General features: G+C 32.3%; 3 protein-coding genes and 1 pseudogene across 6 annotated transcripts; 1 reads left to right on the plus strand and 3 right to left on the minus strand.

The window, feature by feature from the left end:
• Window positions 1–1,705: 1,705 nt before the first annotated feature.
• LOC142519689 (uncharacterized) lies at window positions 1,706–2,855 on the minus strand (annotated as a pseudogene).
• A 1,223-nt stretch (window positions 2,856–4,078) lies between these two features.
• On the minus strand, window positions 4,079–7,278 carry LOC142549027 (tetraspanin-3). Its single transcript, XM_075657756.1, has 3 exons — window positions 7,136–7,278; window positions 6,574–7,095; window positions 4,079–4,529 (listed from the first exon to the last, which is right to left on the minus strand). The coding sequence occupies exons 2-3, from the start codon at window positions 7,084–7,086 to the stop codon at window positions 4,185–4,187; spliced, it is 858 nt and encodes a 285-aa protein (XP_075513871.1). The 5' UTR covers window positions 7,087–7,095; window positions 7,136–7,278; the 3' UTR covers window positions 4,079–4,184.
• Window positions 7,279–8,146: 868 nt separating this feature from the next.
• LOC142549034 (interactor of constitutive active ROPs 3) lies at window positions 8,147–13,003 on the plus strand. 4 transcript variants are annotated; one of them, XM_075657768.1, is made up of 4 exons: window positions 8,147–8,265; window positions 9,577–9,704; window positions 10,774–11,023; window positions 11,241–13,003. In XM_075657768.1, the coding sequence occupies exons 2-4, from the start codon at window positions 9,685–9,687 to the stop codon at window positions 12,897–12,899; spliced, it is 1,929 nt and encodes a 642-aa protein (XP_075513883.1). In that variant the 5' UTR covers window positions 8,147–8,265; window positions 9,577–9,684; the 3' UTR covers window positions 12,900–13,003. The 4 variants fall into 4 exon arrangements, with proteins under 4 accessions (XP_075513883.1, XP_075513890.1, XP_075513898.1 ...); XM_075657775.1 differs by having other exon boundaries at window positions 8,156–8,561; window positions 9,628–9,704; XM_075657783.1 differs by lacking the exon at window positions 8,147–8,265 and adding an exon at window positions 8,592–9,278 and having other exon boundaries at window positions 9,628–9,704.
• A 5,016-nt stretch (window positions 13,004–18,019) lies between these two features.
• LOC142519697 (dof zinc finger protein DOF2.1) lies at window positions 18,020–19,507 on the minus strand. The gene is made up of 2 exons (XM_075622729.1): window positions 19,306–19,507; window positions 18,020–19,077 (listed from the first exon to the last, which is right to left on the minus strand). Exons 1-2 carry the CDS (start codon window positions 19,354–19,356, stop codon window positions 18,289–18,291), a joined length of 840 nt encoding a protein of 279 aa, XP_075478844.1. The 5' UTR covers window positions 19,357–19,507; the 3' UTR covers window positions 18,020–18,288.
• Between the last annotated feature and the right edge of the window lie 7,751 nt (window positions 19,508–27,258).

Raw genomic sequence — 27,258 nt, forward strand, 5'->3', positions numbered from 1 at the left:
TCATGAAAAAAAAATTTACTTTCATAAATGTCGTGTATGTATGTGTCTATATAAAATTGTAATATATATACATTTAATTATTAATATGAATAGGTCTCTTGTGACACGATCTCACAAATCTTTATCTGTGAGACAAGTCAATCTTACCGATATTCACAATAAAAAGTAATACTTTAGAATAAAAAGTAATATTTTTCATGATGATCCAAATAAGAGATCCGTCTCACAAAATACGACTAATGAGATCGTCTCACACAAGTTTTTGTGTCTTCCTCGTATTAACATGTAGAGTGAAGTAAATATATATATATTATTGGTCCCATCCAATGATATTACACGCTAGCAGACAAAGTAATATTACGGACGCGTAGAGAAAGTGTGTTTTTGCCATAGCATCCCAACGATTAGTCGCATTTATTTATTTATTTTTAAAAAATACGACACTTTTAATTTATTTTTGTTTTTCTTGTATCAATAAAATTATCTTGCTTATTTTTTCTTCGAACGAGCGCTTATCCGGTATGTATACACACACGTATGTATTTGCACAATTTTTTATATATAGCGGGCATGTCAAGTGCTGAAAATATCAATTTGAATGAAAACTAATAAAAATCTAATTTATAATTATTCAAACGACGAGAATTCCAAATTTGATCGACTGATTCTAATATCTTAAACTAATATGTATCAAAATAAAAGAAACTGACAGAAACGAATTGAATAAAACAAACTCATGACATGATTTTATTTTCATAAATTCGCAAATATGAAAGTTACATCAAAATTCGATGAAGTCCGTAACCAAAAAGACCTAAAATAATTTGGAAGATAGACTAAAAAGATACAAGTTGCTTGAAGATGAACACTAAATTTTTGCCTTAGAGTTTTGCAGATTTTGTGTGATTGAGCTGTGTGTCCATCGCAGATTCTTCTTTTTGTCTGTGTGTTTTACTCTCCCTACTCCCCACTATCCTCTTATCGTGAATAATTTGATCGTACGTGTGCTGAACTGATCATATGGCAGTACGTACGGATACGCAACACATGCATATTATTTGGTCCAAAATAAATTTAGTCAATTTCATTCAAAATTTCATGGGCATATGGCCCAAAATTTATTTTCAGTACACTTTTCATGGAAATCATACTAAGGTTTTCAACTCTAGGTTGCTTACAGAAATGGGAGCAAGAAAGATTGTTGGTCAAACAATTGATTCCATTTTCCTCATCGACTTTTTAAGTTGTTAGAAAAACGAAACAATCAAACAAACAACTCTGAGAAAAAAAGAATTCCAATTGTACAGACATTAATATATATTCAAAATATTATCGAACATCGATTTTATAAAATTTCAAAAAATAATAGAAGAAAAAACATTATATAGCTTATAATTTTATACCCAAAAGACTGATTGACATTTTCCTACGAACAATTTGCTACGCAGCTCGACAACGAGTTTTTGCAACGTTGGTCCGCATCGCCAAATGTAAAATTTCTTATAGTTGCAGCAAGGATTCGAGGAAAGAAAATGAAAAATTAAAGGTTGATAACGAAGACATCAATTAGTAGGTAACCAAAAAGTTGATACAAGTTCAACGAATAAAGCAAGAGATTGGACTTAGATTATGACATGTCTCGTTTTTTAAATGATAAAATAACATGGAGGCAAGAACATGTCTTTGCTTTAGCATATTATAATGATCATTAGTCATTATTAGTTTTACCTAACTATAAAATTTTTCTTAGCACAATAAAATCACAATCCAAAACATTAAATTCTAAAATTTGATCTTTATATTAATGATAGAAGAACATAATATCCCATATCATCTTGATTTCATGTGAAACTTGATATATATCATGTGGAGAGGAGCTCCCACAAAGTACCATTGTTGTTGTTTTCATCTAGGAAGGACTGCAGGTTATAACTATTTGGGTTGTCACTGATATCATCGAACGATTGCTGATCGTCGGACGATATCGTGCGGGTCGGTTGCTGACATTTCCTTGCAAATTAAGGCCATGAGGTTGGTGTATTGGCATTGCATGTTGACAAGCTGTGCTTGTGATTTGGCTAATTGTTCTTGGAGTAGATTGATTTGTTTTTGGAGTTGGCAGATTGTGCCTGCGCATCCATATACAGGATCTCTGAGTCTTGCATTGGCTTCATACACCATGCTACTCACTGCATCAGCTCTTTGTTTCTCAGGAAGGTCCTGTGATAATTCAAAGAATTGTTTCACTGTTTATTAATTATTTCATGATTGGGTCGACTATTTGATCTTAAGAAATTTTGCAGGAGTCCAAAATTTTGACCGAAACAAAAGGAAAGATTAGCAAAAGAAAATTGAAGAATACAGAAGTTCATATTACAGCGTCTTGATGATAACTCTGACTTAAATAAACATATATGAATGCGTTACATATATACCTGCAGTAACTTGATAATGTTACTCGCGCCGAACACACGGTGAGCCGTAGCGAATTTGATCGGATCACACGGAGGGAAATATGGAGCCAAGATACATTTCTCGACGCATCGTCTACGTAAAATCTTGCAAGCAGCACAGGGGGTTACAATCACAGATCGCGGAGGAGACGACGAGGGCGAGTGTGTAACAACTGCTGTTTGTGTTGATTTACTAAAATCCATTGTTGATACTAAAAGATAGGTTTTAAGCAAGAAATAGAATTGATATTGGAGGGAGTTCTTTTGACTAGCATGCTGCACAAGTTGAATATTATATATAGGCAAAGGAAAGGGGCTATGCCATTTTCTTTGGCTTTGAAATTCGATTTTCACAATGCATGGGACCATGTGGAGTTGTTTGTTTTCCCAGGAATGGTTGAAATCGACTAATTAAAACACATTGGTATTTGAATTAAATTTTCAATGCTAAAATTATAGTGTATTTAAGTATGCAGCTTAGGATTCCATCGATTATACAAATTGCTAATAGTGAATGTATAATTATCGATATTTTGACTATTGTATGATATATGTCCAAATATTTTTCATAGTTTTAGTCACATGTTTTTATCATGTCCGAAGATATGATTTAGGTTTTATTCACAATGTACGTTCACTCGATTCAAAAAGCTACGTACAGTGTTATAAAATGACAATATTTTTATTTTAAGTGATGTCATAATATTACTCAAATTATCTATTATTTGTGTGCGCGAAATTCAAGCAAAGTTCGACATTGGAAATACACAAAGAAGATCATGAGTTAATAAGACTGAATGATAATAAAGTCCAAAAACAATTGTGCTCTTACTGTATTTTCTCATAGAAAATTAACCACATCAATTTTTAACATATTCTTGAGGTACGCAATAAAACTTTTTTATCATTTTAAAAATATACTTTTACTCCATGCTCCACAATTTTCTTCTTCTCTCCTATCATTTTAATTTTAAAAATTAATAACTTTTATTTTAAAATTTATAAAACAAACTACTTCATTCTCTATATTTTTTTTCGGATCACAGATAACGTGTGTCACGACCTGTTAATACTTATTAATTATTATGAATATGTATTTGCCCTCTCCTAAAACCAAATAAGACTGTTGCATTTTTCCATGCCTTCCTCCCATGAAATCAAACATCCAAACACACATAAAAATTAGGCAACAACTTGTGTGAGACGTCTCGGTCTCACAGATCATATTTTGTGAGACGGATCTCTTATTTGGGTCATACATGAAAAATATTATTTTTTATGCTAAGAGTATTACTTTTTATTGTGATTATCAATAGGGTTGGCCCGTCTCACAGATAAAAATTCGTGAAACCGTCTCACAAGAGATCTACTCTAAAAAGGCAAAAATTTGTGTGAGTTGGTCTCACGGGTCGTATTTGTGAGATGGATCTCTTATTTGAGTCATATCCATGAAAAATTATTTTTTTTATGCTAAGAGTATTACTTTTTATTTTGAATATCGGTAAGATTGACCCGTCTCACAAGATATTTACTCCTCTAAAAATTATGCATTGGGATAGGGATAGACGAATTGTTATAGAGATCAGAAAATCTACTTATTGCTCGAACTAACGAGTTGAGCTAGAGAAGTCAGAAAAGTTCGAAATTATTAAATTTAAGCAGTATATACTACATATTTCAAATAAGACCTGCCACCAAATATGAAAATTAATTTCCTTTGTAAATCATGTCTTAGAAAGGCATCCTGCTAGGCCGTGCCTTCTCCATTCGACTCTCGCCTATGGGTTCGTCGTTGTCCAGCCTCTTGTTGTGCCTAAACGCCATACAGCCAACCGCATAAAGTAACACGAGGATAATCAAAATGACAATGTTGATGACGGAGACCTTTCTCCAGCTCTTCTTGAGGCTGGCCAATACTCCAGCTTTGCAAGAGTCGCACCCGTAGCACAGTTGCCGCTGGTCGTTGTTCCATCTCAAGCAATCCTGGTCACTTCCTGTGAGCCCACCCGTGTAACCCCAATACGTCTCGTTGATGTACACAAAGCCGCAAGATGTAGGAGGCTTGCAGCATCCGGACTACATATATATTTTACACACACACACACACAAACTGAGGTGAACAATACCACTGTTGATTTTCTAATACATTAATACAAAATATGCTCTGTGGTGAACACCAAAGGCGGAGCTACACTCTTATAAGCCTGGGTGACCCGATTTTTATAAAAAATATATATATATAAATTTTGTATACTTTTGGAATAATATGATATTAGCCCGGATAGATCAATTTAAAATATTAAAAGATTGTAGAGTTTAAAATTTTAGCCCGCGCAGAGCCATATTTCTGGCTCCGCCACCGGTGAACACAGAAATTGATACCAAAATTGAAAGTTAAAGATTTTTAGTTAAATCATGTCAAATAAAATATAAGGACTTTGAAAGGGAGACAACCATGCATCTCTACTCAACTTGATATTTAAACTTAACACTTGCTAAATCTATCGAAATCGTGAATATTGAAGGGGTACGTACGGTCCTCTTAGCTTTTGGAAGATAGGAATCACAAAATAAGAAAGGAAATTTGGACCCTTTTAAATTAATAAAGATGCAAGAAATTAAGTATATATCTTGGCAAAGAAGAAGAAAAGTTGGTTGAAAATTAAGGCTTAAATGAAGATTCCCACATTATTGCGACCGATACTTTTTATATTCGAACATACCCAGAAAAGAAAAAACTCAAAAAGGTGAATATTCAAACAAAAGAGGTGAAAGGCAAAAGGAATTCAAACTTTTTCCTTAGAATAAAGTGTACATATATATCCAGAGGATTTAAGTACAACGCAAGATTCTTCTTAGGAAACAATTTTTTCTAGCAATTGACCTTATTATTGTAGTCATTTTCCGATACAGCACCAATGTCGTGATGACGTGTATAATGTCATATCAACACTCTTAATGAAAAATACTAAAATTGCCAAAAAAATATATATAAATGACTAAGACTGATATTTGATAACATAAAAGATCATTTTTTAAAAAAAAATCATATATGACCAAAATCAAAAATTTTCATCATTATCATTATTATTATTATTATATCAGAATAGATTTATTCTAAAACGTAACTAGGTGCAGTGATAATTTCTTTAAACGCGACCACGAAATGAATCCGCGACAATTTTATTTCTATCAAACCTTCTCTTGTGCGATTCTTTAAAAATTATATACTTAACATGAAATATATATTAATACATCTACTTAAATTAAATTGTAAATTTTTTTCAAAATAAAAATAAACCCTCCCAATTACACAAAATTCTCAATCAGACTCACTTTCAATTCACTAGAACTAGTATTAATCCCCTTATAATTCTCCAATTACAAATTACAATCAATCTATCTGTTTCATTTTAATCGAGATTTAGCTTAAAAAAATTCTACATTTAGATTGAGCACACCGTGATTAACTATACTATCATTAAATCAGACTTATTATTTTTAACCAACTCGATGTACAATAGAATTTGTGAGTAAGAGAGACAATAGTACCAATTTTCCAAATTATTGATCAAATTATAAAATATTAATTGTTAAAATAAAGAATATCATTTACTATCAGATCGAACGCAGATATTCTCAGTTAGCTTCCGATTTACACTCTTGCAACTTTAAAAATACTTCGATTTTTTTTAGTAAAATATTATGATATCTAACCAATTCTCGACTAGGTTTCTTGTGATACGGTCTCACGAATATTTATCTATGAGGCGGGTCAACCCTACCGATATTCACAATAAAAAGTAATACTCTTAGCATAAAAAGTAATACTCTTTTATGGATGACCCAAATAAGATATATGTCTCACAAAATACGACCCGTGAAACCGTCTCACACAAGTTTTTGCCAATTCCCATAAAATTTCGAATTAAGAGAAAGAAAAAAAGAAAATTTCTCAAGATTGTCTCCCTCATATTTCTCACTTATGTATTTTAAGTTGATTATTTGAACAAAATATGCATCACTGATAACTAATTAATTGCTTGTTTCTTGAATTGTTTTCGGAAAATAATTTAAGAAAAACTTATTATTTAGAACTGAAAATAATAATATTTCTAACCTCAATAGGACTGAGTTTCCTGAGATAGAACGTCTCGGCCGGTTCCGGAGCTCCCCCGACACTCCTCCCCATCTTTCTGCAAACATGTGAATCTCTAATACACGCGCTGATCTTACTCCAGTAACTCCTACTCGCCACCCTCTCCTCCAGCCAACCCGAGTAGTCCCTCAGGTCGTATTCCAAATAGACCCGGTTCATCACGGGCTGACCCGAACCCTTATCCGTCACAGCATACGCGAAGATGATGAAGCCCACGAGGGCGGAGATGATGAAGAACATGGCCCACAAGTAGAGGTACATGAGGAAGGTGTTGCGGTAGCACGCCCCGACGAATCCGGAGAGCGATACGACCATGATGGAGACTCCGATGATGATGAGGGGCCACTGGAGGAATCTCATGCAATCCGTGTTGTCTGCATGGCTGCCCAGCCATATCCCGCCTCCAAGGATCGGGACTGAGGCGACGAAAGTTGCGAAGTTGAGGAAGCCGACTAGGTGATTGCTGCTTCTCATGGTTTTTTCCTTCGTGTTAGCTTCGACGAATTTGAGGTTTTGAAAGAACAAGTGTGTTTCTCTTGTGAGTTGAAGATTGGCATGCACGTCTAAACTACCCTAATCGATTATAGTAAATTGCAACGATAATAGTCTAAAGGATATTGTACGAAAAAGAAGAGAATAATGTTACCTATTATCGTCTAATAATTGAAAATTTGGTATCAGATGAGCTACGATTCATCGACGATAATCCCTTTATTCTCGTGTTCTTTTCGTCTCTTTCTTGCTTCAATATTATAAAATTCTAAAAGATTATTCTATTTTCATTTGATCTTTATATATATAAAGTTTATTTTAGTGAAAAAGTTTGAATTCCTTTTGCCTTTTAATTTTACCCTTTTCTTGAGTAGTAACTTTTTGTGGCCTCCTGAATAATTAAAAGTTTTAATCAATGTATCAAATTCTTATGATATTTTCATGAAGTTTTGGAGGGGAAGAGTGTGTTTCCTATAAATATTTATTTATTTATGTTTTCCTATATAACCTATGTCTGCTATACATAATATGTTATGAAGGATAAACATTTAAAATGATGATATTTGATATTTATTCTCTAATTATTGTTATAATAAATTAAATTCCAGGATTTGAATGATGAAGAATTATGAGATGGGCTTGGACTACCAAAATGTGGCCTTTTTGATATCAGTAGTGGGCGAGGCTGAAATATTTTGAAAGCACTTTTTGGGGTTTGAGCTATTAATGTGCTCGTGGACCAAGATATGAGGCCTCAAATGCCAATGGATCATGTTTAAACCCATCCTTTAACTTTAATCTATAATCTTTTGGTATATTATTGTTAATCTATTATTAAAATATTCTTGTTTAGATTTAACTTTTGATGAATATATTAATTCTTAATTGTGCATTCACTATAATTAAAAATGTATCGTGGGCCCATAAGAAATTACTTTTAATGTGAAAAAAAACAAATTTATATATTTTAGAGATAAAAAAAAATGTCGATGGCTAAGTTTAAAGAATAACAAAAAAAAGGTTGGAATTTGTCTTAATTACTTCTCTCGCACACACACGCGCGCCCAGGCGCATACTCTCTCACCTACTATCTGAAAAATCAGGCTCAACGCAAAGACTAGCAAACACAGCAGGTGCCATCAAAAGACGAGCTCTTTTTCGGCAGTAAAGACTGCCTTTTATCTTCATTTCTGGGTGATTACAATGGCAGCCATTTATGCTCATTGTCTTGTTTATTTTGCCGTAGTCGATCGCCTATTTTGTGGTACATCTCATTGAAAAAAGCCAAAAAAAAAAAGTTTACATACTTGGTTGTCACTTGTCATTTCCCCATGCATCTTGAAAATCTGTACTGAATGATCTCTTGAAACACTCCAGAAAACAAGAGGGGAGAAAGTGGAAATGGAATGCATATGCTGATATGCTGCTGCATTTTGAGTGCATTTTGTGGTCTTCAAGTATCATTCATTACCTCTTAATTTCTTGTTTTAGTGTTTCTTAACCTTTTTTGAAAAACAAAAATAAAAATAAAAATTGAGCAAGTGTTTCTTGATGATGTTTCCTCCTTTTTGTTGTGTTATAGAGTAGCACTGTGCATAGAATGTGTAGTGCGGCCTCTTTTTGGTGTGTAGTGCGGTCCCTCTTGCCTTTTTTCCCCCGATTTTTTACCCTTATAAAGCATTACTGTTGGGTCTACTATATAGTTTGGTAGCTTCGGAACTGCATTTGCATCTTTACAGGGTTTGTTTCAAAAGCAAATTTCGAATATCAGAAAAGGTTGATGATCAATCCTTTTTCATTTAAAAGAAATCCCTCTTTTTTTCCTCCTCTTGCTTGTGTGTCTTGCTTTTTCTGAACTTGCACTGCTAGCTGATTTTCAATGTTTTCTTGTTTTGCTTTCATTTCACTCATCCTTGCCATTTTTCTCTTCCTCTCTCCCTTCTATTGGTTCATACTCTAGGTGTTGATTTTGGTTTCATAGTTTTTTTTTAGGAGAATTGTTTTCATAGTTAATATGCTGTTTATGTATAATTGTAGCCGCATTTCGCTTCTTATGTTGTCTAAAATACCCTGAATAGTTAACACATTTTCCAAGTGTTCGAACTAGCCATGAGGCAAACGCCTGTCCACTAGGGGCTAGAATGGTGCATTCTCGTGACTACATTGATTACTAGGTATGAAGCAGCCCATGAATGCTTAGCAGAAAGAAACACAGTTTTATAGTCTATTTTGGTCAGACAAGAAAATAATGCAGTATACTTAAAAATGACGTTGCTTGAGTGTAACTGTGTATTCTTTCTGAATGGATTTAATTTCTCCTTTTAAGTTGTGTGACTAGTTCATTTTGAATAAAAGGTGTCTTAAATGATCCACTTTGGCTACTTACATTGCATTAAATTTCACCGAATTCCCGTCTTGTCTATCTCTTCTCTGCCCCTTAGCTCGTGCTATTTCATGTACCGTACGTTGCAGATCTTGTGGGACAGGAGCATTCAAGTATTCTTTTCTCTTTTTTCCTCCCAGGAAACATCAGGTTTTGCGCAAATCAGTTTGACAATCTGACCAGAGACTATTTGAGCTATGAAGACTCCTAAAACAAGGTGACTTTCTTGTAGCTTTTAGAGAATGTTCATTTTATTAAATTAATTGTCATTCTGGCAAGTGTTTTGTGGGAATTATTTAGTTGAAATGGTCACATTTTATTCCTTGAAATGCGTTGTATATTTGTTAAAATTTGGGTAAGATCCAAAAATGAAATTGGACCTACATATGCACAAACAAGAATACGTAAAGGTGGAGATTTGAAAAACAAGAACAAATTCTAACATCCAACTGTTGACATTGAGCTCATAAAATTTCAGAAAGGCAGGGTTTCATCTAAACCTCATGGAATTGTTGAAATGGTAATTACATCAGTTTAGGGATCTCATATAAGCTACTATTTATTGTAACTATCTCATGGCAAATCATGACGATATCAATAAGAGATGTGGTAGGATATTTAATGTAATCCAAATATTATTTTTGATTTATTTCATCAATATGAGATGGCTCCCATATTTAACCCAATAAATATCTTGACCAATAAATAAATTATTTTACGAACTTTAATAAAATAATTTACAAAATTTGCTTAAATTTGTGATAATTATGCTGCATTTTGCATTTCTTTCAATTTTAGGTTGTTTTGTTACTTGTGCTATTATGTTTTTAGGAAGATCAGCTACTCGGTATAGTTTCGCTTTCTGTATGTGCCCTTCATAATCCCGAGATTCTCTTGCTTGGTCTAAATAGCCTTTCAATTCTGCTGCTAATATGACAAGAAATTTTCTATATCAACTACACAAGCTCTTTTATCTCTTGTTCTATTGTTTCTTCCTTGAGTCTAGACTACAATCCTAAGGGAGTGTTCTCAATTATTCCGTAGTTACTAACATGCACAATCACGCATGGTAGTGGTGTTCTTTTTTGGAATAATCATTTGTGTAGATTTTGTGCTTCCTTGCTGTTATGCTTTATCATTCTAATGTACATGGTCAGCTAACTGATCCCAAGACTTATATGGGCATTATTGTTTTCATGTGAACTTGTGAGGATCTAAATTCTAGCAACATTTTGACCTTCAAAATTTTTCCGATTTATTTTCAATTTTCTTGGATGCGGAAACAGCCACTCTGGAGGGCCTCAGAGGACTTCTCCTCGGTCTACTTCCTCAGAAGCATTTCAAAAGAACTCAAGCCCTCGAGCTGCGACTTCAGAAGGATCCATAAAGAGTTCTCCTGGAGTCAAAAGCCAGCTCAAGCCAACAGCTCGATATGTAGACCACACTGCATCATCTTCCAACTTAACCAGTAGAGCACCGAAAGAGAGAAGCCCTAAAGTTGCCGATCATAAGTCACCTAGGAGTCCAGTCTCTGAGGTATACAAAGTATATCTTATCGATGGTGTTATACTTTGTGATTGTTAAGACCGTGATAGTTTAGCTCGTGTTTGTCTGAATCCTTTTATTTTCGGCATCAGTTTATCTTTCATTTTCAATTCAACTCCACAGCGGCCATTGTTTGAAATTCTTGATCAGCAAATGTATCTAAAAGATATTTTCTGGAAGTTATGGTCTTTATTTTTGCGACTTTCAGAGTAAGCATCCTGGCAAAATTTCTGAACTCGAGTTTCAGCTATGTCAGCTGGAGAATGATCTTAAAAGTGTGAAAGATCAATTAAGCTTCACTGAAGCATTAAAGGATGAAGCATGGAAAGCTGGTGAGGAATCAAACAAACAGCTCTTAGCGCTGTCTGAAAAGCTTGAGGATTCACAGAATCAACTTTTAGATCAGTCGGCTACTGAGGAAGTTCATGAGCTAGTGCTTCGTGAGGCATTAGAAGGACATGATCTGGCATTAAAATACGAACTTGAAACCATACAAAAGCAGTATTCACACTATTTATCAGCACTAGCTTCTGCTCTGAAGGAGATTAAACAACTTAAGTTCCAGCTTGAAATAGTCTCTGAGTCTGAAGCATCTCAGGCCAAGCATTCGGATTCTACACGAAAAGATTTAGATGCATTGAAAGAAAACTTGGGGGAAGCTCAGTTACTCGTCGAAGACATGAAGAAACAGCTAAAAGAATGCAAAGATTCTGAAACACGGGCACAAATGCGAGTAGTAGAAACTCTGACTGAGCTTGAAATTGCCAAGATGATGGTGGAAACACTTAGTTCCGATGGACATAAAACAACGGAAGCATATGAGGATGTAGCTTCTGAGCTTGGCCAGTCGAAGGCTCGGGTTAAAGTTTTGGAAGAATTTGTGAGCAAACTCAAGGTTGATATTTGTAACAGAGGCTCTCAAACTCAAAAGAAATATAGCGAGTCTGAAATTACGAGAACCAGAAAAACCGGGGAAGAATCCATTGAAGCAGAGTTTGCTTCTGTGAAAGTTGAAGCGGAACGGTTGCGATCAGCTTTAGAAGCTGCTAACACAAGATACAATGAAGTACAAGCTCAAAACACAGAGAAGATGAGGAAGACAATCGAAATGCTGGAACATATAAAATCTACATCAATTCAGAGAGAAGCTGAACTTGAGGAAGCACTGAGGAAATCTAAATTTGAAATTGTAGAGTTAAAGGCTAACCTGATTGATAAAGAGACCGAGCTACAAGGTGTAAGTGAGGAGAATGAGGGTTTGACACTAAAGCTCGAGAAGATGCTATCCGGCGTGAGAGAAAATGAACTTGACTCAGAGCTCGAGAAATCTAAGGTAGATGTAGAAAGTTTGAAATCCCGGATAGTGGAAAAAGAGAAGGAGTGGCTAAGTGCATCTGGGGAAAATGAAACTTTGAGAATGGAAATCAAGGACATCAATCACTGTAAAGCTAGTGATGAAGTTGTTTCTGATCTTGAGTCAGCAGGAGTTGCCGAGAAGGGGGCTCTGATCAACATTGCATACATGACGGAGGAAGTTGATAAGAGCAACAGAAGGGCCGCACGAATGGCTGAGCAGCTGGAGGCAGCACAAACAGCAAATGCAGATATGGAAGCCGAGTTAAGAAGGCTAAAGGTTCAGTCAGATCAGTGGAGGAAGGCAGCCGAGGCAGCAACTGCAATGCTTTCAGCAGGAAACAACAATGGACATTTTATGGAGAGGACGGGATCAATGGACAGCAACTGCAGCCCTGGAATGGGAAATATTAATTCTCCTTACGCAGGTGATATCAGTGAAGATATATTGAAGAAGAAAAATGCCAACGTGCTAAGAAGGTTTGGTGTGTTGTGGAAGAAACAACAGAAATAGGACGTCTCATTCGTTAATTATGACCAACATCTACCACATCATATGCCTTTTCTTGTTGAACTAGCTACCTAGTTAAGACAGTTTACTATGATTTCTTCTTCTCATGGACGCACTGTTGTCTCTTTGCCTAGTTTCCTCCCTCCCCTTTCCCCTCCTTAAGTACTTTTCTCGACATGGTGATTCAAAATCTTGGTTGGTTTATGGCAAACGATGTTGCTACCAGTGATGAGAACTATCTCTGACATCGTTATCTATGTTTTATCAGTCGATTGGTCTTTTTATCTTCAACTCATCAGTTAGCATGTGAAAAAATCATCTTTGGGCCACCCTTGAATTTTGCAAGGGATTTCATCATTTCCATGGATGGATTAGTGATATGTGAGTTCACATTATGAAGTTCATCTCGGCAAATCAGAGCTGCTTAAAATTCTTTTCTTTTCGAATACTGAACAACCATGGGGTTTCAGATAATGGGAGATGAAAACATGAGCAAAGCTTCAAATTTTAAACTATTTTCGTAAAATTGAATTTGAGGATTACTCAAAATTGTTCTGCTTCATTTTAACATAAAAACTTATTGAAATCTTGTAGGTATTTTATTTATATTTGGCTACTGTTGTACATATATGGTGATATAACTAAGATTTGTATATTTTTCTGGTGAGCTGTGACATGAACATGTGTTAACTTTGATCCTCCCAAATTCATGTGATTCTTATATATATATATATATATATCGCCCGCTTTCTATATATATATATATCGCCCGCTTTCTATAACTATCAATTGTAAGACGTTGATTTTTAAAAAAAAAAATGGTATACACGTATCCAAATAGCCATAGCAAAGAGCCAACTTTGTATTATATATGGAATATTCTAAATGTTTTTATTATTTGAAATGGAATTTGATTTTCACGCCCAAATTAGTAGGATTTGGTCCGGCAAGAACGTGGAAAATGAATAGTTGTCTCCTTGTTATTTAATAGTGATAGCATCCCAATCACAATTTAATAATCAGGTACATCTACCTAAAAATAAGAAACAATCATGAAAGAATATATCTTGAAAACCCCTTCAACAATATAATATATGACACTGTACTGTGTTATTCAATAATACAAGAATATATTCTTGAAAACATAACACTGCCAATTCCAAGTACTTTGTTCAGATTGTTCAGATTTATGAACATCAAATTCTTCTGTTAGTCACTTTCTTTGCGTAAGCAAACAAATTACCTGCAAACGCAATTCAGATCTTGTTCATGAATGGAAGGAATACCGAGACGCGGACCCACCGCATTTTTCACCCCGGTAAAACCCGGGTGATCCAATTTTTTTAAAAAATATTTATATGTAGATTTTTTTATAATTTTGGATAAAAATTGATATTAACCCGGGTAAATCAATTTAAAATATTAAAAAATTTTAGAGTTTAAAATTCTAGTTCGGGTAGAATCGGATTCCTGACTCCGCCACACAGATATATATGTTTATGAATGTGAGAGATTACCCACCAAAAAAACACATGGGAACCAGATCAATAATATAAATGTACGAATAGATTTATTGTGAGACGGTCTAACGAATCTTTATATGTGAGACGGGTCAACCCTACCGATATTCACAATAAAAGTAATACTCTTAGCATAAAAAGTAATATTTTTTCATGGATGACCCAAATAAGATATACGTCTCACAAAATACGACCCATGAGACCGTCTCACATAAATTTTTGCCGAAATATATAATATGTCATAATTCATATTTTCGTAGCTAGCATGTTGTTACCGATAGTAGTTAGATTCACAGAGTAGGTAATTTAAGGGGGTGTATTCAAGCTTGAAAATTTAATTACTTTTATTGACTTTTGTAGAGTTTAAAAGTCTAGAGGTATTGAACATAAATTTTTATAAACTCTATAAAAGTTTTGTGGTATCCAAATTAGATTTTTATAGTCTTAAAAATTATAGTGATATTCAAACTTGATTTTTTAAAAATCTAAAAAATCTATAGGTATCCAATATTTCCATAGATTTACAATGATTGTAATATAGTTCTCTATGTACAAACCTTAAGACTAGATCTAAGTACAACTATAAAAGCTCAAAAATTGTCTTCTACTCACCTTAGAGATTTTGGTAGACTTTTAATCAAATAAAATATCTTTCTCACTCATATATCTCTCTTCATCATTCAAATTGTCCTCGAGATTATCACTACACTTATAAATTATAACCTAAGAAAACAATAACAAAATAAAAAAATTCCGCGAGGACAAACTAAAAAATCCAGCTCTAAAAATATCATAGAAAATAGGACGGGGCATCCATTGTTACTACTATTTCATTATTATTTATTATCTCATATCTCACGATTTTGTAATATTAAATTTTATTGTTTTTATTAACAAAAAAAGGAGAAAAAATTTGAAGAAGTTATGCACGGTATGAATCTAATTTATTGATAATCTTGTAATAATAATCAATTGAATTGGAAAATATTATTATACTTAAATAATTATATTTTATTCAAATTTAGTAACTTTTTAATGTCCAATATATATAATTCATCAGCAGTGTACATGAAGGCTTCGGTCTATCAGTTTCTTAAAAAAATAATATGTTTTAATTTCTATATTTCATTCTGTTGAAGTTAAGAAATTATCAACAGTGAGTCATCATATATTGTACCGAGATGAACAAATTGGAGATAATTTAACAAAATATGTTAAAAAAATGTATATGCTTGTTAGCTTCTTATGAAAGTTTTTGTAGGAGTTTGATACATATCACTATTCATTGATTTTATTTTGTGTCGGAGACTTATTTGTTATTTGCTTCTTTTGGGGCTATTGATGACGCTCATATTCAGGGGCGGAGACACCCTTGGGCTAGGGTGGGCTCGAGCCCCACCTATTATTTTATAAAAGAAAATTAATAATTTTAAATTATAAATTTTTTCAGCTCATATTAAAATTAAAACAAATTTTTTATAAGTTTTATTTTTTTATTTTTTGTAGTCTCGTGTTTAAAAATTAAAAATAAAGCAATTCCCATAAATCATAATTCATTACTATTTATTGGTTTATTGTCGTATGCTATGAAATTATACAACTTTGAGATAAAAAAAATTCAACGACTCTAAAATTATATTGAATATTTAAATGTGATTATTCAAGTTGCAATAATATTATCTTATGATGTATATGAATTTTGGAATTTGAATTTTTACCCTAAAAATCTATTGTTGCATATTTTTGGAATAATAATCAATTGGTTGAAATGTATAATGATTATTGATGTGCAATTATTATTGGGCTTGTTTTGTGATTTTTTTATTTATAATAACCGAAAATTGAATAAGTATGAAATTTGAAAAATAATTCTTTGTTATACAATTTTGAGAATATTGAATTTTCTAGTTAAGTAACTCAGAGAATGGAGAAAATAAAACTGTCAAGTTATTTTTAAACCAAAAGAGTATATATCAAAAAATAACGAGCAAACATCAATTACAGTATCTGAGTGAATAAAATATTGGTTTCAACTAAAATAACAGATCGAAATGAATTAATTTGAAAATTCGGTTCGGTGTTGAGGTGCAATAATTGTCCCTACTAGGTAAAGCGATCGAACCATGACGCTTGGGCTGCTGTGCGATTTAAAATATTTGAGTTGCATCATTACCACCAACTATAACTTTTAGTAGAGCGGCTAACAGTGTATGAGCAAAATACTAACAGTTATCTACAAAATCTTGCAAAAAGTCTATCAAAATATTGTAAAAAGTCTACAAAAGTCCATGGATTTCTGATTACAAATCTGTGAGATTCTACAAGAGTCAATAAAAATCTACCAAATCCACGGAAATCTATCATTTCAAAAAAGTCATTGAAAGTCATTAAATCTCTATATTGAATACACCACACTTAGTCTTGGTAACTCTGGATTAGAGATGTATTTGGATGGACCTATTTGATGAAATCATGGATTTCAAATCATCTGATTGATCAGATTAATTTAGGTAAGGTTAATTTCAAATCTAACATTTTTTTTATGACAATGGAATTTATGGGTGATATATTGTATCAAAAACTGTATACGATTTATGTAAGGTAAATTTCAAATCTAACAATTTTTTTCTATGACAATGGAGTATAGGGGTGATATATTGTTTCAAAAACTGTATCAAAAATTTCCGTATAAAAAATTATATATTGATATCGTATCGAAACTTTTGGTATATAAAACTAGCATATCGATTATAATGAAATTTTGCGGTATATTGATATTTCGATAGTATCGGTGTATATTATTTTATACAGAAAAATCACAATTATATGTATATATATATATTATTAATAATAATATTATTTTTTTCTTATATTGAATAATAAATACCTTATCCATAATTTTATTTTATAATATATTAAGATTGAAATAATTTTATTTTATTATGATATTTTTTATATGAAAATATATAATTAGACATTTTCTTTTCTTATTAGTTGAGTAAAAATTGATAAATTTTAATTAGTGATAATATTTTTTATTCTAAATATTATTAATATAAAATTGAAAAATAATTTTAATAACTAATTAATTTTTAAATTTTTTATTTTTAAAAAATTATTTGGCGGTTCTAATGCGTCCAACTTGAATTGGATGCCGGATTCACGGGGCAGGCGGAGCATGGCAGGGGCGGGGAAGGGTCTAATGTGCGGCGAGGCGGGTCTCGGGTTTGAACAAAACCAACCTGAACTCATCTCATTGTTATCTTTAACATTAATCTCAGTATACCGAGAATTTCGTTATTTTTCCCACCTCTAATGGAATCCGCAGCCGCTATCTTTCGTTGCGCACTTGATAAACCCACGTGTAACGTAATAGTCCGCTAAGCACGCTAGCCAGGTAAATCACATTGGAGATAACCTATTCGAGAGGCTCACTTGAGAAAATTTGATAAAGTAGAATTGGATTCTTTACCATTGATTAAACGTTCAACTTATTCGCACAATTCAAACATCATATATAAAAGTATTCATGTAGACGTAACTCCTTCCAAATCAAAGTATTCATAATTATGATGCTGTGATTATGCGAGGAAAAACAAGAACTGAGAATTGAACTTGCACAAGTTTGCTATCAACCAATAAAGAAACCACCACAACACAGTCAACCAAAAAAGAAATTAATAAACAGAGAAACTGATTCAAATGAATCAAATCCCTCGTACTACAGACCATTCCATAGCCATAAGATTAAAATTTAAGTTATAATGACAAAGAACACAAAATAACCATCAAATCCCTATGAATCACCCCCACCCCCACCACCACCACTCTTTTTGCATACATGCTTTGATTTTACCGAGTTTTAACTATTTCTACATCAGAGGAGTATTCAAAAGCCCATGCCAATTTGTCGATCCAATCGCGTTATTCCAGCTTGTGTTCACATCCCCTCCATTGATATTCTGCCATGGAAATCCCCACAAAACCTTGTTATCATTTACTTCTTTCGCACTGCAAATTTCTTGCTTCACTGGTGCTGTTACTGCTGAGGAACTTGCCGTGCCACTGTTGATTTCCTCAAAACCCATTCCCATTTCTATTCCCATGTTTCCGTTGTACAAATTGTGATTAAACCCAAACGGGTTTTCAAGAAATCCACCCCTCACAGCATCAAATCCAAGAACATGATCAGTGTAGTGCATGTTTGGACGGTTTCCCATGTTTAAAAAGTCACAATCATCCAAGCCCATCTGCCCTTGTTTTTGAAGCCTGGCAAATGCGAGGCTGAGATCATTGGAATCATAGGACACATTCGCCAAGCATGGAATAATGGGACTTGGAATAGGGATCAGCGGCTGGTCTTGGCCCGACCGTTTCGATGATGCCGATGATGATGAAGAAGACGAAGATCTTTTGTTCCTCCTGCAGCCCCCACCCACCGGAACATTTCTCAAAGTCCCACCTTTTGTCCAATACCTTCTGCAGGATTTACAGAAGTACCTCGGCTGGGAGAGGCTGTAATTGTTGTAATAACAAAACTTTGTGTTGTTTGAGTCGCATCTTGGGCATTTCAGGGCCTGTTCCGCAGGCCTTGGTTTCTTCTCATGCTGAGGTTTCGCGCAAACCAACATGCTTTCTAGTGTTTGATCAGAAGCCATTTCCTGTAATCATATATAGAGTTGATTATCAGTTTAAGAAAGATTAACTCAATCTTAGAAAATTTAATCTAACTGGGACCTGCAGAATCCATTATTTTTAACATAAACCCAGTTCATGTAACTTCGAGAACACCGAAAAGTAACAGGAACCGATCCAACACCGTATGTTTTCACTCAAACAGCAAAGAACACACACAAAAAAAAAAAAACAGCTGAGGACCCAATTCCCACCTGGTGTACTTGGAGTTGGTGCTGTGCTTGACTCGAAGAATCCATCCCCATTCACAGTACCTCAGAAAATATTATAACCCAACTTCTTGCACAATCTAAGAGATGAGAAAGTATTTGAAAATCATGCAGAGGTATACATACGACAGCAGCAACTTATATAAATACAATTATATATACTGGTGGAGAGAGAAGACAATGTGGGGTTGTGGATACAGAGAGAGATTGTACATGTAATGATTACGGGGATTGTACTGAAGCTGGGCAGCGGGTGAGGGTCCTACACAGCTCATGCCACAATCATCGTTCAAATTGGGACTGTTAGATTCATTTGAAACGATGATTCTGTGAGTTAAATTTTATCCGAATTTATTTTAAAATATATATATATATATATATATTTATTAAAATATAATTTTAAATCTTAAGTGTGTATTCAGTCGATCCGTCTTATGAAAATAGATATTTGAGACCGTGACTCCAAAGACTTGCTCTTACATTAAACGATTCATCTCTCAAGTAACTAACTTTGTGTCTGGAGAAAAGAATTTGATTTGAAAATGATATCAATTATGAATTTCGAATATATAAAAAAAACTAATTTATATAAAATTTTACACCAAAGTCAAATAATTTTAAATCAATAAATTTAAAAATATATTATCTTAAATTCATCTATCAAAACTTGGCGTAATAAAATTTAAAAATAACACGAAACTCATGTGTAACGATTTTACATGTCAATTTTGTGAGATAAATATTATATTTCAGTCATCCATAAAAAAATATTATTTTTTATATCAAAATTATTATTTTTATTATAAGCATGAAGAGAACTAATATATCTCACGTATAAATTCTACTATAAAAATAAACAATGTAAAAGAAACTAAGGAAATTTTGAGAAATGAAATCAAGGCAGTTTCGTAGAGTGGGCCCTGCGGCGTGGAAAATGCAACGGTATTGGGCCCCACTCGGCGACCGTTCGAAACGGACGCCCGAATGGCGACCATACTGCGGCTGCTTCCCTCGTCATGTGTCTTTTGGATCAATTTACCGTTTTTAGAATTCGGTTTATTTGTTAATTTTTATTTAAAATAAGTACAAAAAAATTTACGTAGATATTAAATTCATAGTACCAAATCATTAATCCGGTTTCATCATCTGAAAAATATATAATTATATATTGATTTATAGACGTTTTGAGTTTCTTTGTTGCAGATAAATAATGTGAAAATTATATTTAAAAATTTGTTCAGTGTCGAATAAAATTTTGGACAAAAACTTGTGTGAGACGGTCTCACGGGTCGTATTTTCTGAGCAGATCTTTTATTTGAGTCATCATGAAAAACTATTACTTTTTATGCTAATAGTATTACTTTTTATTGTGAATATCGGTAGGATTGACTCGTCTCATAGATAAAGATTCGTGGGACCGTATCACAAGAGACATATTCAAAATTATGTCATGAATTTTCGATTTACCGTGATTTTATTTCATGTATATATATTTTTATTTTTTGAAAACGAAATGTTTGACAAGATTGGGCACCTTAATTTGGAATTTTGTGGACTCTCAATCATGTCTCTTGTGAGCCAAGTGACGTTAATGATTTCTTCTCACCAAATTTGCTGATTTTGGAACATGCTGCACCTCAATTATTTTAAGGCCTTGTTTCGTTTTATCTGTGTTAGCAATATTTGGCACGTGATATGTCCTTGTATATTTAAAACACATAATTCTTGTGAGACAGTTTTATGAGTCAATTTGATAAGACAAATATTCTATTTGTTAATCGTGTCACTTATGAAAAAATATTACTTTTATGTCAAAATTATTACATTTTATTGTAAATATAAGCATAGTTGACACGTCTCAATGATAAAAACTTATGATAATGTCTCACAAGATACCTACTATATTTTAAAATATTAAGAGTAGGTCTCTTGTGATACGGTCTCACGAATCTTTATCTGTGAGACCGGTCAATCCTACCGATATTCACAATAAAAAGTAATATTTTTTCATGGATGACCCAAATAAGAGATATGTCTCACAAAATACGACCAGTGAGACCGTCTCACACAAGTTTTTGACAAATATTAATGCTAGTTTTATGTGAAATAAATCTTTTTGTAAAATATAATAATTTGTGAAATTTTTTCTTCGTCCAAATTTTTATGTGTTTTTAGTAAAAATAAAATTATTAGGAACAGGTTAGAATTATAAATTCATTTTTGATCATATTAGCTTACAAGTACATTTACTTATTAATTATATACTAGTGCACCGACGCACGCGTTGCGTGTTTGTACAATGATTTTTATAATTCATTTGGTTTATATTTAAACGAGAATCAAAATATAGTTATAAGAAATAGTGAAGGACTACATTACAATTTTGATATATGAATTAAAAAAATTAATAGAAAAAAAGTAAATAGTAAAAAATTATATATTAATTAAAAAAAATATAAAAAAGAAAGGAATAAAAAAAACCCAAGTAGGAATTGAACTTACAATTTGATGTCTAAAAAATAGATTTTATCTACCGAACTATATGTATCTTGCATTAAAATTTTAACACTTTATTAATATATATATTTATTAAAACCATGACACCAAAATTTAGTTACTCTGTATCTCAAACTTAATAATATAGTATAGATAATATATTATTTATTAACTAACTTTGTTATGGTGGTGAATTTTTTTTATTATTTCCCAAAACACCTTATAATCATCTAAATATATATACCACGAGTAGGTTTCTGTTTGCTAGAACAAAAAATAATAGCATCATTATATTTATTTTATTTTTATACCCAAATCATATTTTCCATTCTCTTTACGTCTCTTCAAATAATTAAGTGATGTTTCCTTAGATTTTTCGTTGCTTCAGAAAAACAATTCATATTATTATCTTGTGTAATAAACTGAAATATATTATCCTGAATTTTTAAATTATCGTGTCACACTAATTTTGGTATTATTTCCGATCTGTGTAAATAAGTATGATATTGTTCTTCTGATATTTCGAAATTTTATTTGACCTCAAGTGAAATTTATATATCCGTAATTATTTTATCTCTATTTTAAAATGAAACTAATTTATTTTTCAAAATAAAAATAAACGGAGAAAGAGGCGCGACAAATTTTTCAGCGTCCAGTTTGATAAAAGCCACCCTACAAAATAATATTATTGGTCACATTAAAATAATGAGATAAACTAAACTATTGTACTGACGCAATAATTTGTAAATCATTTTAGTCAGGTAAATCATATTAAACAAACTCTTTGTGACATCTTCATCCGAAAAAATGTTGGTAAACACAATCGAATTCATAATTATTAGTCAAGTGATAAGCTATTCTACAAATTCAAACACTCCATTAGTGATGGAGCAGGTCTCGAGACGGTCTCACGAATTTTTATCTGTGAGATAAGTCAATTCTATTGATATTCATAATAAAAAGTAATACTCTTAGCATAAAATGTAATACTTTTTCATTGATGACCAAAATAAGATATACGTCTCACAAAATACGACCCGTGAGATCGTCTCACACAAGTTTTTGCCTTAGTGATGCTCCTAAGAAACATTGATCCAGCAGTATGTGAGTTATATATGAATATTAATATAGAACTCGCTTATATATTTTAATGGATCACTTACAATATCATATGTATGGCATATATACATAGAATCAATCTTCTGATATATATGAAATCCTAAATAACTCTCAAATTTTTTTAAAAAAAATAAAGATATATGATAAGTTTCAAATCGAAAACAGGGAAAAAGAAATAGGACCCATTCCCCTCCAAATATTTATTTTTATTGTATGAACGAATATTATAACCACCCTCATATATCTCCCTATCAAATAATCAATTGTTGTAATAAATTAATGACATAGAAAATTGATTCTCTGGATCGATCTTTAATCAAGAACCCTTAATTATCATCCAAACAAGAAACTAAAAAAACACAGAAACTTTTGTGAGACGATATACTGAGTCAATTTTGTGAGACAAATCTTCTAATTGAGTCATCCATAAAAAAATATTAATTTTTATAAAAAAATATTACTTTTATTGTAAATATGACATGATTGATCCGTCTCATGAATAAAAATTTGTAAGACCGTCTTACAAGATATCTATTTTTTTAAAAAAAAAAAAACCAAAAAATATAGGACACGTTGCCCTAATCCATACCCGACCCTCTCCTTTTTCTTTTTCTTTTTCCAACATCTCAATTTTGTAAAAAAAAAAATAATAATAATAAAAAAAAAACAAGATTCTTGAGATTGGTGAGAAAATCGATGTCAACCAACAAATATTCTAACATGTCATCTTCTGTCAGCTTGCCATAAACGAACAATGATTGACTCCATTCTTCATTATCTTGGGATCCCATGAAAATGTCGTCTGTCTCTCTCTTTATATATAATCAAAATTTAAAAGACTTAATAATAACTCTAGAGGAAAATATAATTGGCAGCTAATTAACAAGGAGAGAAAATTTATCACACTTTTGGCCTATTTTGTTTTATGAGGTCTTCGTTTACTAATATAATTTTGGTAATATATATATATATATATATATATATATATATATAAACCATTGTGTTATTTCCACTCTATACATAATCTACAAAATAGAATATGTTAGATGCAATAACTGTTCGACAAAAGCTTGTGTGAAAGGGTATCACATGTCGTATTTTGTGAGACAGATATCTTATTTGAGTCATCCATGAAAAACTATTACTTTTTATGTTAAGAGTATAACTTTTTATTGTGAATATCGGTAGGGTTGACCCGTCTCACAGATAAAAATTCGTGAAACCGTTTCACAATAGACCTACTCTAATTGCTCAATCAGAAGTTTGATTCACATGAGTTGTAATAACTGCAATTATTGAAAGAGTAATTGTTGAAGTGCAATAATTATTTCTAGTTTGAGAGTGGTCTACAAATAACACTTAAACTGATATTCATTTTAAAATATTGTTGTTATATGTCACAATATTTCTCGTCAGTTATTTTTTTGTTAAAATGACAAGCGTTTTTTTATCTTGCAATAACATCATACATTTTAGTGTTTCGAATAAATATTACGAGAAGTTATATTTTCTAGGATTTTATCATATAACATGTCGAATATATATGATGGATTCATGATACATATGAGATCGTAACTATTAAATAATGGTGTATTTTGGTATGTTTGAAATTTAAAACTAAAACGTGAATTTTGATGAACATATCCATCATTTTTATTAAAAAATGATTATTTTGTAAAATACAAAAGTAATAAAATTTACCCCACATTTTAATGAAAAACGTAATCAAAATAGTCTTGGGGATTTCTATTATGATGATTGCTCGAAACTACGTGGGCCAATTGTGTCTTTTGGCCAATCAGCCATCAGTCAAGCCAGTTGGTTGACTGGTCAAAATTAGGACCAGTCCATTACAAAACAAAACATGAAATGAGGCAAATTAAAGCTAAAGTAGGTTCGAAAACTGTGCCAGGAAAGAAAACATGGAAATCGGTGGTCATTTTTCTGAAGAAAAGAATCTGCTTTGGGAACATGCCTCAAAGATTACCCAATCTCCATGTTCAAACTTATATATCATCAATTTTTATTTTATTTTTTTTAAAAAAAATTCGAATCATGTGAAAAAATTCATGGATTTGGAGGAGCTCCGAATCCATTGTGTTGTGAGATCTATTGATTTATTATAGAATGAATTGGCATCGGATTAGATTAGATGCATCGGTATTCTCGACAATCTATTCTGGATTTGAGTTTAACATACTTCGAGAGATTGTATAAAATTTATTTCTCACGTATGAGATAAGAATGAATAAGCAGTATCCTAAAACTAGTGTTGCATTATTAAATACACAAGACTTGATTAATTAATCGTTAATTATTTTTCTACTTTTCGAATTCATCGTATAAAATTAATCAGATAAACAAATTTAGACGAATAAATTGAGTTGATTAGACAACTAATACTATTGGTCTTACGACTCTTGCCATTCAAATTTGTTGAATTCAGAATTTCAAATCAAGGATTGAAATTCCACATCGACGTATTCTTTCCACGGTGATTTTATTATCCAATAATTGATTTTTTTAACATATCTGCACCTATCCTAGGCCTAAGCTTTTAGGCCCTTCTTGTCGGATTTTGGACAAGATTTTCGTACACATATCGAAGTCATAAATCGTGACTGCAGTAATATGAACTCAACATCTACAAAACACGGGGAGACTCGAGAATGTGTAGACAATCGTGATAAAACGAGTCAATTTCTTCTAAAATAAAAAAAACATTTCAAAAATATTCAGTATATTTTCTAGATAGATGATGTATCGAAAAATAAACATGGTAGGAGGTTAAGACACCGTGATTCACGGATGCTTTTGCTATTTTCTCGTGGTAAATATCAGTAGGTCTAATGTGAGACGATATCAAAAATCTATATCGTTGAGACAGATCGTCTGGGTCATCACCCATTAAAAAACAATAATTTTTTATTATTCGACTCGGATAGGAGATCCGTCTCACAAAATTGACTCGTGAAACAATCGCACATGAATTTTTGTGGATAAAGATTGATGCAACAAAAAATTCGAAATAAACACCAGATCATCCTCAATTATCTACTCGTCCGCATATTCGAGCTTTATGCGACTTGGTTTGAAATTGTTGTGGCTCAACTTCATTGTGTCTACATTTATAAGAAGTGCGATTAAAACGGTTTCGTTTTAGAAAAATCTTATAAAAATGGTGTACTCGAGTAGTTTAGAGAAAGACTAGGAATTATAAAAGAATAGTAGGATGACCAAAATAAGAGTAGTAGTTTTCATTTGTGAAATAATTTTATTTCAAACAAGAGTAGGGCCCATCGAAAAATTCCAAATCGAAATCTACCTTACACGTGGCAGACATAGGGGGCTCGATTTGGAATAATTGTGACTTACGAGGAAGGAGCTACACTGTCTTAATCAGCACCCATCTTTATCCGTTGGTTGGTAGTGCGTGGGACCCATTTCCCGACAGACAAGTAAAGCATCATGAACCCGATGAGCTTGCAAAATTGTAAGAAAGTTTGAAGAACGGAACGCAATTTAACAGGCCGTCGATATATTTAAGTTTTGATATTTTTTATTAAAGAGAAATTTTTTTTAATTATATTATTTGATTTATGTTATTATAAAATGGGATTTCTAAACTAATCTCAGACGAACTTGTCCATGCAGAGGTCACAATGATGTTTTAAATCCACACCAAGTCACCAACCACGACATATCTTGTAAAAGTAGTTTGTTAAAATTGAGATTTGAAATTAATTAAACTCTAAAAATTAGTTAAAAAAAGAAAAAAAAAATTCAAGTTCATATATACAATATTCAATTAATTAATCAAGTCAATGTGAGATATTTAACACTTCTTTTCACGCTCATTAATGAGTAACTAGAACATGAAGTTTATATTATCAAGTGGTTCATAGGACTGTCTAACACATAATCGTGATTCTGAGTTAAGATTGAGAATTGAATCCAACTCAAACTGAAAAACTAGCTCAAAGAGATGATTGTCTAAGTCTATATAACAACTCTCAAGTAATTAATCCAGATGATTTAGGATATTTAACACACCAATTGCGTTCAAGAACTGGAGCATGAATTTTACATCATCTAATGACTAATAGGACAGTCCAACATATAACGATGAGTTTGAGCTCCAATACATTGTTAAGATTTAGATTTAAACATAACACGATTCAAAAAATAACCCAAGGGTGAAGATTAACCAATTATATATATATATATATATATATATATATAATTTCTAATGACTGAGATATTTAACATTGGTTATGAATTTGACTAACATAATCAACGCTGTGCTTGTGACCCGTCTAAGTG

Source organism: Primulina tabacum, chromosome 1, assembly GCF_025594145.1.
Source record: "Primulina tabacum isolate GXHZ01 chromosome 1, ASM2559414v2, whole genome shotgun sequence".
NCBI classification, from domain to species: domain Eukaryota; kingdom Viridiplantae; phylum Streptophyta; class Magnoliopsida; order Lamiales; family Gesneriaceae; genus Primulina; species Primulina tabacum.